Consider the following 14,195-nt stretch of genomic DNA (forward strand, 5'->3'; position numbering starts at 1 on the left):
CGTTTTCTTGCCTGGGAAATCCCATGGACAGAAGAGCCTCGAGGGCTACAGTCCATGGGGTCGCAAAAGACTTAGACACAACTTGGGTGCTCAGCAACAACGTGTGGGATCTAGTTCTTGGACCAAGGATTGAACCCGGGTCCCCTGCATTGGGAGAGCAAAGTCTTAGCCCCTGGGCCACCAGGGAAGTCCCCAATGTTTCCACTTTGGATTTCCCAACCGAGCATTTGGGGTTTGGTTGGGGACGGTGAGGCACAGGTGGTGAGGGCACTCTTGGCTCTGGAGCCAGACTCGCACAGACGCACGTGAACGTAGGACCTTTACCAATGGGTCAAGGTGACACTCAAGGTGACTTGAGTCTAGTGTGTCTCTGCCACTCAACTTAGCGAGGAACCCCGTGGAGCCCTAGTGACACTTCTCTAAGCCAGTCACACCCAGGTTCTCAGGGCTTGGCCCGTGGCTGGGCATCAACCGTTGCTCGCTCCCTGCCTTGTTCCCCCCACTCCTGGGTGCAGTTCAGGGGCCGCGCGACGGTCCTGGGGCATCCGAGACCAGGACCAGGCCAGAAGCTGGACGATCCCTCTGAGGCACTCTCCCTGCCCCAGGACCCATCGGGCCCATGAAGAAGGTGCTGGTGGACAGCCCCAAGAAGCGGACGCTGCTCATCGAGAACCTGCGCGAGTCCCAGCCATACCGCTACACGGTCAAGGCTCGCAACGGGGCAGGCTGGGGGCCTGAGCGGGAGGCCATCATCAACCTGGCCACCCAGCCCAAGCGACCCATGTCCAGTGAGCAGGGGGCAGGGAGGCACAGGGCAGACAGGGGCGGGCAGGGGCCCGAGGTCGGGCCCTGGCTCACCCCTCCCCCCACCCCGCAGTCCCCATCATCCCTGACATCCCCATCGTGGACGCCCAGAGTGGGGAGGACTACGAGAGCTTCCTCATGTACAGCGATGATGTGCTCCGCTCTCCAGCCGGCAGCCAGAGGCCCAGCGTCTCTGATGACACCGGTGAGTGGGCCGGGGATCCCGGCGAGGATGGTGGGGATCCTGGGTAGAGGGTGGGGCTGTCGCTGGTGTCCAGAGACAGCAAAGGGGCCAGTGACCACTGGGCATGAAGATCAAGACTGAAAGTCCCCTCTCTGCAAAATCAACGATTTGACAGGCACCATTCTGGCTCTGGGTACAGAAGGGACAAAGTGGACGTGGCTCATAGGACTGGTGTGCACGTCTCTGTGTGAGGACAGACAGACAGACATGGGCTTGGGGCACATGCACACGGGCTCGTGCACATGAGACTGGAAACAGTTGTGAGAGTGGAAGGCTCACCAGCTCACCAGCTGTGCCATGGAGTCAGGACACCCAAGACACCTCCCAGGGACAGGGCTACAGGCGAAGGAGGCAAGCCTGGTCCAGGAGCCCCAGAATAGCCACTGGCTTGGGGGCCCCCAGAGCAGTGCTCCTTGCACTGGCCCTGCTCCACTTCCCTCTTGGATTCCTGTACATTGTGATGCAAAGAGCCCTCGACTGGGACTCCTGGGGTCTGTTTTAGCTCTGGCTTCACTGTGGGATGGCTTCCCTTGTAGCTCAGTTGGTAAAGAGTCTGCCTGCAGTGCAGGAGACCTGGGTTCAATTCCTGGGTTGGAAAGATCCCCTGGAGAAGGAAATGGCAATCCACTTCAGTATTCTGGCCTGGAGAATCCCATGGACAGAGGAGCCTGGGAGGCCACAGTCCATGGGGTCCATGGGGCAAGAGTCGGACAGGACTTAGTGACTAAGCCACCACTGTGGGAATTCAGATGAATCGCGTACATTCTCTGCCTCGGTTTTCTGATCTGTGAAATGGGATACCAATCATACTAGGCTGAGTGAAAATCCACCAGGATTTGTATTTCCTTTTTATATAATTTATTTTTGGCTGTGCTGGGTCTTCATTGCTATGCAGGCTTCTCATCGTGGTGGCTCCTCTTACTGTGGAGCAAGATGGGCTCTAGGGCTTAGTAGTTCCAACTCCCGGGCTCTAGAGCACAGGCTCGGTAGTTCTGACCTGTAGGCTTAGTTACTCCGCGACATGTGGGATCTTCCCGGTTCAGTTCGGTTCAGTCACAGACCAGGGGTCAAACCTGTTTTTCCCGCATTGGCAGATAGATTCTTTACCATTGAGCCACCAGGGAAGCCCCAGGATTTGTATTTTCTTCCTTCCTTACCTACATCAGGCTTCCATGGAGTCAAGCTAGGGTTCAGGGGTCTTGAGGGTTTTGAGGGTCTGGGGTAGAGAGCAGCTGGTATGAATCAGGTTCCTCGGCTTGTCGGCACTACACAGATCTACTCCGGCTGCTGGAACTCACTGGGGAGTTCCCGGGAGGCAGGCCGGGGAGACATCACTCCCTCCCTCATCCAGACGGGAAGCAGGCTCAGAGCAGAGGCCTCACGGCTCGCGGCAGAGCCAGGGCTCTGGTCCAGGGGGTCTTCCCTCGCCAGCTGCGGCCCAAGCCGCCCTATAACACCTCCGGGCTGAGGGTCCCGCCTGCCGCCGGGTTCCCCCGCCGCCGCACACCCAGATCGCATGTGCCGGGGGACCACCGGCTTCTCCGCGCCCCTGGCGCCCCCTGGCGGTGCCAACGCGGCCCTTCGTTGTTCCTAAGGCTGCGGCTGGAAGTTCGAGCCCCTGCTGGGGGAGGAGCTGGACCTGAGGCGCGTCACGTGGCGGCTGCCCCCGGAGCTCATCCCGCGCCTGTCCGCCGGCAGCCGGCGCTCCTCCGACTCCGGGCCCCCAGCAGACGGCGCCGCCGATGGGGCCGATGGGGGCACGCGGGGCGCCGGCGGGGAGGGAGGTGACGGCACGCCCCCACCCGCACCCACCTCGGCTCCAGCCAGAGCACACCGCGGCCAGGCTGCCTTGCCCGGTGACCCCAGAGCCAGGGGACCCCAGGGCAGGCGTGTGGGCTCTCCTCAGGGCGGGGCCGACTGCTGGGGCTGCGAGGCCCCGGCGGAGGTCGGGTCCTTGGGGGTCTCCTGCCAGGCCACGGGACCTGTGTTCCAGAAGCCTGCGGGGGTTGGGGAGGGGGGTGGGCCGTGGACTCCTCCAGGGGCCTCTGTCCCTGGTGGGCAGAGGGAGGCTGGGTGTTTTGATGCCAGGGGGGCCCCGTGAAAGTAGGTAGGTAGGTAACCCCCGGAACTCCCAGGGCTGCAGCAGCCCGCCCCTCGGGGCTCCGGGGTCTGCGGCCGGGCCTGTGGGAGTGACCCTGCCCTGTCCCCGCAGAGCACCTGGTGAACGGGCGGATGGACTTTGCCTTCCCGGGCAGCGCCAACTCCCTGCACAGGATGACCGTGAGCACCGCGGCCCACGGCGCCCACCTGAGCCCGCAGCTGTCCCACCGCGTGCTGAGCACCTCGTCCACCCTCACGCGGGACTACCACTCGCTGACCCGCACGGAGCACTCGCGCTCGGCCACGCTGCCCAGGGACTACTCCACCCTCACCTCCCTCTCCTCCCAGGGTGAGTGCCGCCTCCTCCCCGGCCCTCCGGCCAATCGTTCCTCTCTTCCAGCTCCTGGAGGCGGGGCGGGGGCTGTTGCCCTCCGCCCAACACGCACACCCGCCCCGCCCCGGCTCACTTGTGTTTTGTCCTGCCCTAGGCCTCCCTCCCATTTGGGAACACGGGAGGAGCAGGCTTCCGCTGTCCTGGGCCCTGGGGTCCCGGAGTCGGGCTCAGATGAAGGGAGCCCCCCGCTCCGGGGACTCGAGAGACTCTATAATCCTGGCTGGGCAGCCAGCAGCGCCCTCTTGGGGCTCAGGTAGTACAGAGGTGGCAGTCCTGCGTCTCCATGGCCGTCCCGCTCCATGTCACCATCCACCCACCATCAGCACTGCCCGCGCCTTCTCACCCTCCATTCCATCCACATCCACGCTGGTGCCTAAAGCGGCCTGTCCTCCCGGGGTGCTGGGCTGGGGCCAGCTGAGGAGGGTGGGGGGCCGGCCACTCAAGCAGAGCCCGCACTCACCCTGAGTGCGGTGGGGAGGCGCTGGGCGGCCTAGAGAGGGTGCTGTAGGGCTGAGTGGGCTGCCCAACCAGCAGTCAGGGAGGTGCAGCTGAGAACCAGGGACTACTGCCCAGATAACCCCGCCGTGGGCTGACTGCGGCACCCCCCTATCTGCAGGCTCCCGCTTGGCTGCAGGTGTGCCCAACACACCCACCCGCCTGGTGTTCTCCGCCCTTGGACCCACGTCTCTGAAAGTGAGCTGGCAGGAGCCGCAGTGTGAGCGTGCGCTGCAGGGCTACAGTGTGGAGTACCAGCTGCTGAACGGCGGTGAGGCCTGGCTGCTGGTGGGCTGACATACAGGGGCTCGGGCTGTCTGGAGCCCAGCCGAGCCGCTTGACCACTGATGCCCCCCACTGCCACCCCCTGCCTCTCTGAGAGGGCCTTTCCCTTCTGAGTCCCCCAGTGTCCCCTTCACTGCGTCCCCTCTTCCACTGCGTCCTCACTCATCTCCCTGGGCCTCTCTCCTGATCACTTCCCCTGCGAGGTTTTGCTTAGGGACCCAGGGCCTCTCTGCTGGGCTATGAGAAGTGGCCCTTCTCTGGGCAGGCATGACCTGGGCCCATAAACAGCCATCATACACAGATGGGATTTCAGATTCCACTCCCTGTATAGTGCACAACCTGAACCACCAGCCACACCACACAAGGCCGCCCCGACCTGTACCCCAACCACAGCTGGTCCTGTCTGGGCTAGGACCAGGTCTGGGCTGCGGCCTAGGGGAGGGGCGAGATCAGGCCAGGGGCTAGGGATGAGGAATGAGGCTGCTCCACTGTCTGCCTCCGTCCCCCACCCAGGTGAGCTGTATCGCCTCAACATCCCCAACCCCAGCCAGACCTCGGTGGTGGTGGAGGACCTCCTGCCCAACCACTCCTACGTGTTCCGTGTGCGGGCCCAGAGCCAGGAGGGCTGGGGCCCGGAGCGTGAGGGTGTCATCACTATTGAGTCACAGGTGCACCCGCAGAGCCCGCTCTGCCCCCTGCCGGGTGAGTTGCCACCCCCACCCCCACAGGTGCCCCCACCTGGCCCTCAGATACCCACCTGTCCCCTGACAAGCTTCCTCTGCTGCCCCCAGGCTCCGCCTTCACTTTGAGCACACCCAGCGCCCCGGGCCCGCTGGTGTTCACTGCCCTGAGCCCCGACTCGCTGCAGTTGAGTTGGGAGCGGCCCCGCAGGCCGGATGGCGACATTCTGGGCTACCTGGTGACGTGTGAGATGGCCCATGGAGGAGGTGCTGCCCACCCCGGGTTGGGGGGCGGGGGAGAAGGGGTGGAGAGGGAGCCGCAGAGGCTGAAAGGCATCTTTCCTGCCCAGAGCCAGCCACCACGTTCCTGGTTGACGGCGACAGCCCCGAGAGCCGGCTGACCGTGCCCGGCCTCAGCGAGAACGTGCCCTACAAGTTCAAGGTGCAGGCCAAGACCACCCAAGGCTTCGGGCCAGAGCGCGAGGGAATCATCACCATCGAGTCCCAGGATGGAGGCAGGCTTCTTTGCCCCTTCCCCAGCCCCGCCCCTTCTCTGGCCACGCCTTCTCCTGGCACCGTCCTCTAACTGCGCCCCCACCCACCCTCTCCAGGACCCTTTCCACAGCTGGGCAGCCACTTGGGGCTCTTCCAGCACCCAGCGTCAGGGGAATACAGCAGCATCACCACCCACTCCAGCACCACTGAGCCTTTCCTACTGGGTGAGTTGCCTGGTGGGGGCTCCTGGCTCTCCCCAGGAAACACAGAGCTAACAGAGGAAGGGGTGGGGGGAGGCGGTCAGGACCCAGGGGTGGGTCCTTCAACACTTCTTCCCCTGCAGATGGACTGACCCTGGGCTCCCAGCACCTGGAAGCAAGTGGCTCCCTCACCCGGCATGTGACACAGGAGTTTGTGAGCCGGACTCTGACCACCAGTGGGACCCTCAGCACCCACGTGGACCAACAGTTCTTCCAGACCTGAGCGCCCCCCTCAACACACACACCCTGCCCCACCCCCTCCCCATGCGCTGCCTCAGCTACTCCATCCTTGGACCCCTGGTGGCCCACCCCAGCCGCATGCTGATCACAAGGCCACTGCCTCTGGCCACAGCACAGGGGCTCAGTGTCCTCTGGACAGTGTGGAGGGGGCAGAGGTCCCAGAAGGCCCTTCTGGCTGCCCCCCTGCCCCAGGCCCCAGCCCCTGTGTAACCAAAGAGCTGGACCCAGCATGACAAGGGCCTGGCTTTGTTCTGCTATAATAAAGATTTCGCTACTGCTTGGCTCTGCCCTGACCATGTTTCTAGGCCCCGTCCAGAGCAGGGAGCAGTTCTCACACACCCCTTTTCTGATGCCCCAGCACACATCCACCTCTTGAGGCAGGCGGGCATCAGAGTCAGAGATACAAGTTTATTGAGCACCCAGACAGGAGGGGAGGCCCACCGCGTGCTGTCCCAAGAGGGCCTCAGAAGCACAGCACCTTGGCTCCATCAGCCGCCTGGGAGAGGTAGAAGGTGGCGGTCCCGTGGTACTGCTCCTGTCGGGGGATGGGGGGTCTGAGCTCAGGGGTGCCCTAGGAGCCCATCTCTCCTGCTCCCCCGCCCTCCCCTCCCCACCCCGACTCCAGCACTGCCAACCTGGATGTGCTGCATCACCCGAGGAGCGGCAGAGGCCTCCAGCAGGGTCACCGTGCAGCCCCCGAAGCCACCGCCCGTCATGCGGCTGCCGTAAACCCCAGGAGCAGAGAGCGCGGCCTCCACCAGCTGATCCAGCTCCGGGCAGCTCACCTCATAGTCATCTCTGCAGAGAGAATACGGAGCCTGGAGCCGGCCCCAGCTGCAACACATGTGCTTGCGGGGTGTCAGGCACCCAGGGGCCTCACCTGAGCGAGTGGTGGCTCTCCACCATGAGGCGGCCGAAGGCTCTGTAGTCGCCGCGGCACAGGGCGGCCGCCGCCTGGGCCGTGCGCTGGATCTCGCCCACCACGTGCCGCGCCCGCCGGAAGGCCTCCGTGCTCATCAGGTCCCGGCCAGCTGGGGAGGAAAGGGGCTCAGCAGACCCGCCACCCACGGCCTCTGGGCCCCTGTGGACTCCAGGCCACTGGCCCCGGGGCATCTCCACTCTGGTTCTAATGAAGCTGTGGGTAGAACCTCGGGTTGGGGAGCAAGGTTTCAGACCTCGCCTCCTTGATTATAAAAGGGGGTACCCAGGACGTCCCTGGGGGTCTAGTGGTTAAGACCCCCTGCAAGCTTCCACTGTAGGGAGCATGGGTTCAGTCCCTGGTTGGGGAACTAAGATCCCACATGCTGGGCAGTGTGGCCAAAAAAGGGGGCATGACCCACCTCATTTGGGATGTGGGGAGAACTCAGTGAGGCAGACACATGCAGAGCTCCCAGTGTGCCTGGCACACGGTGGGTACTCAATAAACAGCAGTTTGAGCCCCATACTCTGCTTCCCTGGCGAATGGGACACTGCTGCCTTCCAGAGGCCAAGACAGAACAGAAAGGACAAGTCCTGCTGGTGTTTTTGCTGGACTAACAGTGAAACCTCCAAGGGCCAGGAATCCAGAACTGGGGTACAGTGCAGGCCTGCCTGGGACACCCCAGGGAACCAGCAGGCTGTCCAACTGGCTAACGCTGAAGCAGGCACAGCCAGCCGAGTCACTAAGGGCAGCCCTGAACACCGAGGAGACTTCGCAACTTAATTCCAGGTGCCAGTGAGATTCTGGAGCTGGGGAGGGACAGAGCTGAGCTCTAGTTGACAAAAGTGACTGCCCTGGGCAGGGGCCCCGCTGGGAGAGGTAGGTGCCAGGAGACCAGATGGCGGCTGTTAAACGTCAGAGACCAGGAGGGGCCCCATGTGGGGAGGAAGGGGAGGAAGAGGAACAGGTCAGAGACCCGAGGGGGCAGGGGGCCAGGAAGCACTCAGGGGTGACTCTGAAGTTTCAAACAGGAGTGACAAGGGTGAGGAAATAACAAACAATGCGAAGTCAGAGGAGAGGTGCCCAGGAGAAGGATGAGTTCCGCCAGGGCCAGGTGAAGGCTCCAGGACCCCAGGTGGGAATGGGGGGTCGGACTCCCATCTGAGTCTTCAGTGAGGCAGTGGTGGCTGGAGTTGAGCTGGGGACAAAGCCTGGGGCAGGCCCAGGAGGAGGTACAGGGCTCTGACCAAGCAGATCCAGCACTGAGGGGGCGGAGAGGGCAGCCCCCAGGTTTCTGCGGGGAGCCCCCGGGAGAGCTGTCAAACAAGGTGGCATGGGAGACCGGCTGCTGGATTCAGAGGATTCAGAAATGAGTAGAGAGGAGAAAGGGCTTTCCAGGTGGCATGAGTGGTAAAGAACCCGCCTGCCAATGCAGGAGACGAGGGTTTGATTCCTGGGTCTGAGAGATCCCCTGGAGGAGGAAATGGCAACCCACTCCAGTATTCTTGCCTGGAGAATCCCATGGACAGAGGAGCCTGGTGGGCTACAGTTCATGGGGTCGCAAAGAGTCGGACATGACTTAAGTGACTCAGCATGCACACAGAGGAGAAAATGGGGGTTGTGAACATCGGGGACCCTTCCCAGAGGACTGGCATAGGAAGGAGACTCCATTTGAGGATGTTAGAAGACTGGGCATGTTTAAAAGCAGGTGGGGAGCAGGTGGAGGACAGAAAGGCAGGCAGAGAGAAGCACGGTTCCTGAGGGAGATGGAAGCCTCCAGGGCTGGGGCGTAGGGGGCGAATGGAAGGGCCGAGGAGGAGGGGAGAAACGGCACAAGTGCTCAAGGGCAAAAAGCTCAACCACCGTGACCTGCACAGAGCAGGTGGCCTAAAGGTGACGGTTCACCAAGAAGGACAAGATGGTCCCTGAAATGGGCCCCACGCTGCCAGGGAGGGCAGCTCCTAAGGCCAGCAGCCTGGCCCCGAAGGTAGGAGGATGAGCTGATCTGCCTGGGATAAAGTCTTAGCCCTGCCACTCACTGTACATCCCATCACAAAAAAAGGGACTCCCCTGATGGTGCAGCGGATGAGACTCCGCCTGCCAGTGCTGGGGCCAGGGTTTGATTCCTGGTCTGGAAGCATCCCATGTGCTGTGGAGAAACTGAGCCCATGCTCCAGTTACTGAGCCCAAGCTACGGAGCCCAGGAGCTGCAACTGCCGAAGCACTTGTGCCTAGAACCACCTCAGTGAGAAGCCTGAGCACGGCAACCAAGAGCAGCCCCGCAGAGTCCCAAGAGTCCCCGCAGCCCCAAGAGTCGCCGCAACTAGAGAAAGCTCATGCAAAGCAACAGAGACCCAGGGCGGTCAAAAATAATAAATAGATAAAGACTTTTTAAAGATGAGTGTAATATCTGTCCTACAGACTTGTGAGAGAATTCAATGAGTTAATGTTTACATGACCTTTAAACTGTTCAACAGACTACCTTCCTGGCCATGTATATCTGGAAACTTAAAAATACATGTTATCTTTTGATCCTGTGATCCTACTCCAAACAATCTAATCCTGAGAAAATAGGAGGAAAACGCAGAGAAAGAATTATGTATAAAAACATCCCTCGTGGTGTTAGATGTGATTATCAGAAACTGGTTAAGTAAATTGACACCTATATGCTGAAATGCTACAGTACCTTTAAAAAGCCATGTTGATGGGGACTTCCCTGGTGGTCTAGTGGCTAAGACTCCTGCTCACAATGCAGGGGGCCTGGAACCAATGAATGTTCCCTGGCCAGGGAACTATTAATAGACCTCACATGCTGCAACCAAAGATTCCACAGGCCGAAACTAAGGCCCCAGGCAGCCAAAAAAAAAATTGCTTCCAGTGGCAGGATCTGGGGAAGGGGTGGCAGGCACCATGTGGGACCTCAAAGGTGGCAAGAAGCAGCCCCTGATGCAGCCCAAGAAGCAAGCCAAGGAGATGGGACGAGGAAGATAAGGCATTCAAACACAAACAGGAGGAGGAGCTAAAAGCCAAAGTCGAAAGGCCCCCTGCCCCCAGGAGGAATTAAGAAAATCTGGCCAAAAAATGTTCCTTGTGCCTGAGGCAATGATGATTCTTAGTTCCATTCCTGTTTAAACATCTGGACTCCCTGCCATTAACATCTGTTGCCACCTGCAGCTACAATGAAGTGTCTCTTGTTTTGGAACCTATTGTACATTTAAGAGTAAACTTCTGGGGTCGGAGGGGGGGTGTGGGGAGCCATGGTGATGACCGGCCTTTTCTGGTATAGGAAGTGTTCTGAGAGAGTTCAGGGCAATAAAAGGGCAGATAGCAACACTGTATTTACTCAACTTTGAAAATACAGATGACGAAACCAACACAACAGTGTAAATCAACCATAATTCAATAAAAAATTTTTTAAGTATTTTTAAAAGAGAAAATACAGGTACAGAAAACCACTAAAGGAAATACATTAAAATGCTAATTGTAGGACTTCCCTGGTGGTCCAGCGGTTAAGAATCCGCCTGGCAATGCAGGGGACACGGGTTCTATCCCTGATTCGGGAAAATTCCACATGCCAGGGAACAACCAAGCCTGTGCGCTTAGTTGCACAGGGTTGAGCCTACTGAGCCCATGGGCTGCAACTACGGAAGCCCGTGTGCCTGGAGCCCGTGTTCCACAAGAGAAGCCCGCACATCACCAGGAAGTAGCCCCTGCTCACTGGAACAAGAGAAAGCCTGCCCACATCAGCAAAGCCCCAGTGCAGCCAAAAAAAAAGCTTAGTGGCTATCTCTGGGGAGCTATCTTATCGCTTGTTATTTTCTTCTTTGTCCTTTTCTGTATTTTCCACAGTGCACATTAAATTCTTAGATTATAAGAAATGATATCGAGATATCAAGCATTCCTACATTAGCCAGCTCAGGAGGCCCCGCCCCACTCTACCCAGCCCCACCCCACCCCACCCCACTCAGCAGCCCCAGCAGGGTGCCCAGCAGTCTCCAGGACAGAGCGTACCCAGCCAGCCCTCACCCTCCACTCACCCTCCAGCTCCTCCAGCTGTACCTCCCGAAGGCTCTCCTTGCCCAGCGCCCGGGCCACCTCTTCACACTGGCGCCGCCGCAGGGGATACTCGCTGGAGCCCAGTGAGTGGCGAACGTTGGAGTTGGTGATGAGCACGGCCAGCTTGGGGTCCGACAGTGGCACCAGGCTTGTCTCCAGGGACCTGGGGCAGAGATGGAGAGGGGGGCAATGACAAGGCCGGGCGTCTGCTTGCCACGCAGCCTCCATCCAGGAGCTCCTATGAGGTGGGAGGCCCAAGGGGAGCCCCTGACCTGCAGTCAATGAGCAGCGCGTGGCCTCTCTGCCCCAGCAGTGCGATGAGCTGGTCCATGATGCCACAGGGCACCCCTGCGAAGCTGTGCTCGGCCCGCTGACACACCTGGGCCCGGGCAGCTATTGTCCCCGAGTCTGCAGCACAGGGCGAGGTGGGGAGGCTGGGGCCCAGGAGGGGACACTAGGGGTCGGCGGGTGGGAGCAGCAGTAGCTCCACGGACGTTCCAGGGAGATTCCCCACCTACCCCGCCAAGGCCACAGTTGGGGTAGGAAGCTCTGATCACAGGACCTCGGGGAAGGAGGGCTGGGGGCCGGGAGGTACCTGGGCAGAGCTGCTGTAGGAAAGTATACGTGGCCACTTCCAGGGACGCCGAGCTGGACAGCCCACCCCCCAGGGGCACGGAGCTGACCACCACTGCGCTGAAGCCAGGGAGGGGGGCAGCTGCAGGGTAAAGAATGGATGACGGTAAGACGGGCCACCAGGGAGAATGAACACAAGAAGGGAATGCGTTCTGGTGCAAAGGGAGGCAACTGCCAGGCAGCTGCTGCTGGGGGAATGTGTCTCAATTGTCAGAGGTCACCAACCTGCTGGGCCAAGGGGTCTGCTGCCCTCAAGCCGCCCACCCTGAGGGTCCTGAGACAGTCTCCCAGTTCTCAGGATTCAAGGCTCTGGAGACCAACACTTTGGGGTTTGAATCCTGGCTCCTCCATCGTGGGATGGGCAACCCAGGGCTAGTTCTGGAACCTCTGGGGGCATCAGTCTCCTCACCTGCCCATTGAGGAATCTCTACTCTGCACGCCTACCCCGCAGTGGATCAGATGAGCTAATGGGCTTTGTGGCTGAGGCAGGAATCTGACCCAGCCCGGGGCCCCATACCTGGGTAGTGCTGAATCACTCCCTTGACATAGTTGGCCCAGTGAGGGGTCCCAGGCTCCAGTGGCCGCTGGCTTGTGGGCAGAGGAAACTGCAGCCGCCGGGGCTCATCAGCATCCTCAGAGGTAGTGAGGAGGGAAACAAGCCCATCCGCGCGGGGGCTGCCCACCAGCACCGTCACAAGCTCCAGGGCCTGGCAGGAGAAACAAAAGTATGCAAAACTCCCAACACCAGGGGGCCTGGGACAGACAGGCAGCTGACCTCCAGGCTCCAGGTGAAGGGAATGGGGAGTGTCCCAGGAAAGAGGGGTCGGCTCATCAGGCCTTAGGGGGGCTTGAGTCCTGCCCCAGGGGAAGGGTCAGTGCTTGGGGAGTGCAGACCTGAACTCTGCCCTGAGCGTGGGCTCCTGGCTGTGACGCAAGGGGGAGAGAGTTCAAAAGGGAAAAAAACAACAGAACTCCTTTTGGCGCTTCCCCATTGGGAGGCAACCTCAGAGGCACTGTACTCACTGAATTTGCCAGGCTGCACCGAGGGATGGACACGGCCCCAGGCTAAGGCAGTCCAATCGCCCCTGTGTGACCTTGGGCAGATCACTAGCCGTCTCTGAACCTTCTCTGCGAATTGAACGGGCTGGACCAGGAAGCTTAGGGCTTTACTTCGCCCGGATCTACCCCTACGACCCCCCTTCCGCATTCCCCCACACCGTGAGGAGGCTCCCAGGGAGCCTGGCGAGGGAGATGGCGAGGATCCGCGGTCCACAGCCTACTTCCTAGAGGATTCCCGCCTTCCTGCCTCCCCATGTGGGAAATGCCCCGTCCGAGGGCCTCCCTACGTGCTCGGGCCCCACACGCGGCGGGAGTGAAAGTTCGGAGAGGCCCGCGCAACGGTGCACGGGAACGCGGGCGCCTCCCGCCCAGCCCCTCACCATGGGCAGCACCAGGCCCCGGTTGTAGTCCGTGTGTTCCCCGATGAGGTTGACGCGGCCCGGGGCCGACACGGCTAGCTCAGGCTCAGCTCCGAACTCCTCCAGGAAGGCTCTCCGGGCCTTGGCCAGCAGCTCCCCGGCCTGGGGCTGCTCCGAAGCGGCCATGACGCTCTCCCGGCAGCTCCGCCGGGTGCAGTCCGGTAGGCGCGGGATGCTGGGGCGGGGCCGCGCGGCGTCGGCTCACAGTAGCTGCTCGCGCCGCCCCAAACCGGGCCGCACCGGCCCCGCCCCGCCCGCCGCGCCGGCCCAATCCACCGGCCGCGGGCGAGGGGGCGGGCTGGCGGCGGGCTTCGGGAAGGATCGCTGGGAGCCCACCGCGGCGGGGATTGGCCGGACCGGGAGATCTGAGCTGCCCTTCCTTGGCCTCTGTGTCACACCCATCCACCCAGCCGTCTACCTCGGCCAGAGCTACAGAGCTGGCCTCCAGCACACCTGGGTCTCCCAAAGGGCTCTCCCAGGTCCCAAAGTCCTGCAGAGGTCACCAACCCCTGATCAGGAATCTCTAAGAGGATGGCCAGACAATCAGTATAGAGATAAGGACTGCCCGAGTTTGGTGGAGTCCCTTCTATAGGCTCCTTTCCTATAGTGGACCCGCTGTCCCAGCTCCTAGCAATGGAGCAGTGAGGAGGGTGGTAGTGGGCAGTCATGGGCCCAACTGCCAAGGCAGGTGCTTCCTCAGTCAGGAACGTTGGTCCCAGAGTCTGGTGTTCTGAATGTGACATCTCCTCTCTCACCAACCTGCATCCTAAACCTTCAAGCCTGTCCACAGTTGGCCACCCCATAGAAACCTTGGAAGGGAAAGGCTGAAATACAAGCAGACTGAAATTAGGGAGGGGAGCTTTGTGGAGGGCTGTGGCCCGGGCTGTAGCTGGGGATCTGCTCAGAAGTTGCCCCAGGAGCATTCAAAAGTGAGCTTTGAAAACTCCTAGAAGTAAACCTAAGGGTAAACCTTTGGGACGTTGGCTTAGTCAATGGTTGTTTAGCTGTGACTCCAGAGCACAAGCAACAAAAGGAAAATAGGCAAACTACTTCATCAAAGTAAAAGACTTGTGCATCTAAGGACCCCATCAAAAAAGTGGAAACACAACTCA

The 14,195-nt window shown here is 60.7% G+C and overlaps 2 protein-coding genes across 6 annotated transcripts in view; one reads left to right on the forward strand and one right to left on the reverse strand.

Annotated features, from left to right (window-relative positions):
• ITGB4 (integrin subunit beta 4) overlaps positions 1-6,274 on the forward strand; it is a 33,173-nt gene extending 26,899 nt beyond the window's left edge. For 2 of the 5 annotated variants that reach the window (XM_044938584.2, XM_025279517.3), the window contains exons 31-41: positions 606-788; positions 878-1,009; positions 2,644-2,832; positions 3,261-3,497; positions 3,637-3,795; positions 4,159-4,308; positions 4,836-5,024; positions 5,114-5,269; positions 5,353-5,517; positions 5,614-5,721; positions 5,841-6,274. In XM_044938584.2, the coding sequence (XP_044794519.2) occupies positions 606-788; positions 878-1,009; positions 2,644-2,832; positions 3,261-3,497; positions 3,637-3,795; positions 4,159-4,308; positions 4,836-5,024; positions 5,114-5,269; positions 5,353-5,517; positions 5,614-5,721; positions 5,841-5,980 (1,808 nt within the window). In that variant the 3' untranslated portion in view covers positions 5,981-6,274. The remainder of the gene's footprint in view (positions 1-605; positions 789-877; positions 1,010-2,643; positions 2,833-3,260; positions 3,498-3,636; positions 3,796-4,158; positions 4,309-4,835; positions 5,025-5,113; positions 5,270-5,352; positions 5,518-5,613; positions 5,722-5,840) is intronic. The other 3 variants (XM_025279518.3, XM_025279519.3, XM_025279521.3) reach the window with 3 other exon arrangements.
• Positions 6,275-6,385: 111 nt separating this feature from the next.
• GALK1 (galactokinase 1) lies at positions 6,386-13,301 on the reverse strand. Its single transcript, XM_006045263.4, has 8 exons — positions 13,045-13,301; positions 12,123-12,312; positions 11,568-11,687; positions 11,245-11,380; positions 10,954-11,135; positions 6,878-7,028; positions 6,633-6,795; positions 6,386-6,532 (listed from the first exon to the last, which is right to left on the reverse strand). Exons 1-8 carry the CDS (start codon positions 13,207-13,209, stop codon positions 6,461-6,463), a joined length of 1,179 nt encoding a protein of 392 aa, XP_006045325.3. The 5' UTR covers positions 13,210-13,301; the 3' UTR covers positions 6,386-6,460.
• Between the last annotated feature and the right edge of the window lie 894 nt (positions 13,302-14,195).

Source organism: Bubalus bubalis, chromosome 3, assembly GCF_019923935.1.
Source record: "Bubalus bubalis isolate 160015118507 breed Murrah chromosome 3, NDDB_SH_1, whole genome shotgun sequence".
Taxonomy (NCBI): Eukaryota; Metazoa; Chordata; class Mammalia; order Artiodactyla; family Bovidae; genus Bubalus; species Bubalus bubalis.

What these genes read in the sequence shown, in the direction of transcription:
- GALK1 (XM_006045263.4), bottom strand. Translation starts at nt 13,209, where the DNA reads ATGGCCGCTTCGGAGCAGCCCCAGGCCGGGGAGCTGCTGGCCAAGGCC. An exon ending in GCGCTGCTCATTGACTGCAG is followed by an intron (nt 11,136 to 11,244) that starts GTCAGGGGCTCC and finishes TCTCTGCCCCAG; the next exon opens with GTCCCTGGAGACAAGCCTGG. An exon ending in GAGAGCCACCACTCGCTCAG is followed by an intron (nt 6,796 to 6,877) that starts GTGAGGCCCCTG and finishes TTCTCTCTGCAG; the next exon opens with AGATGACTATGAGGTGAGCT.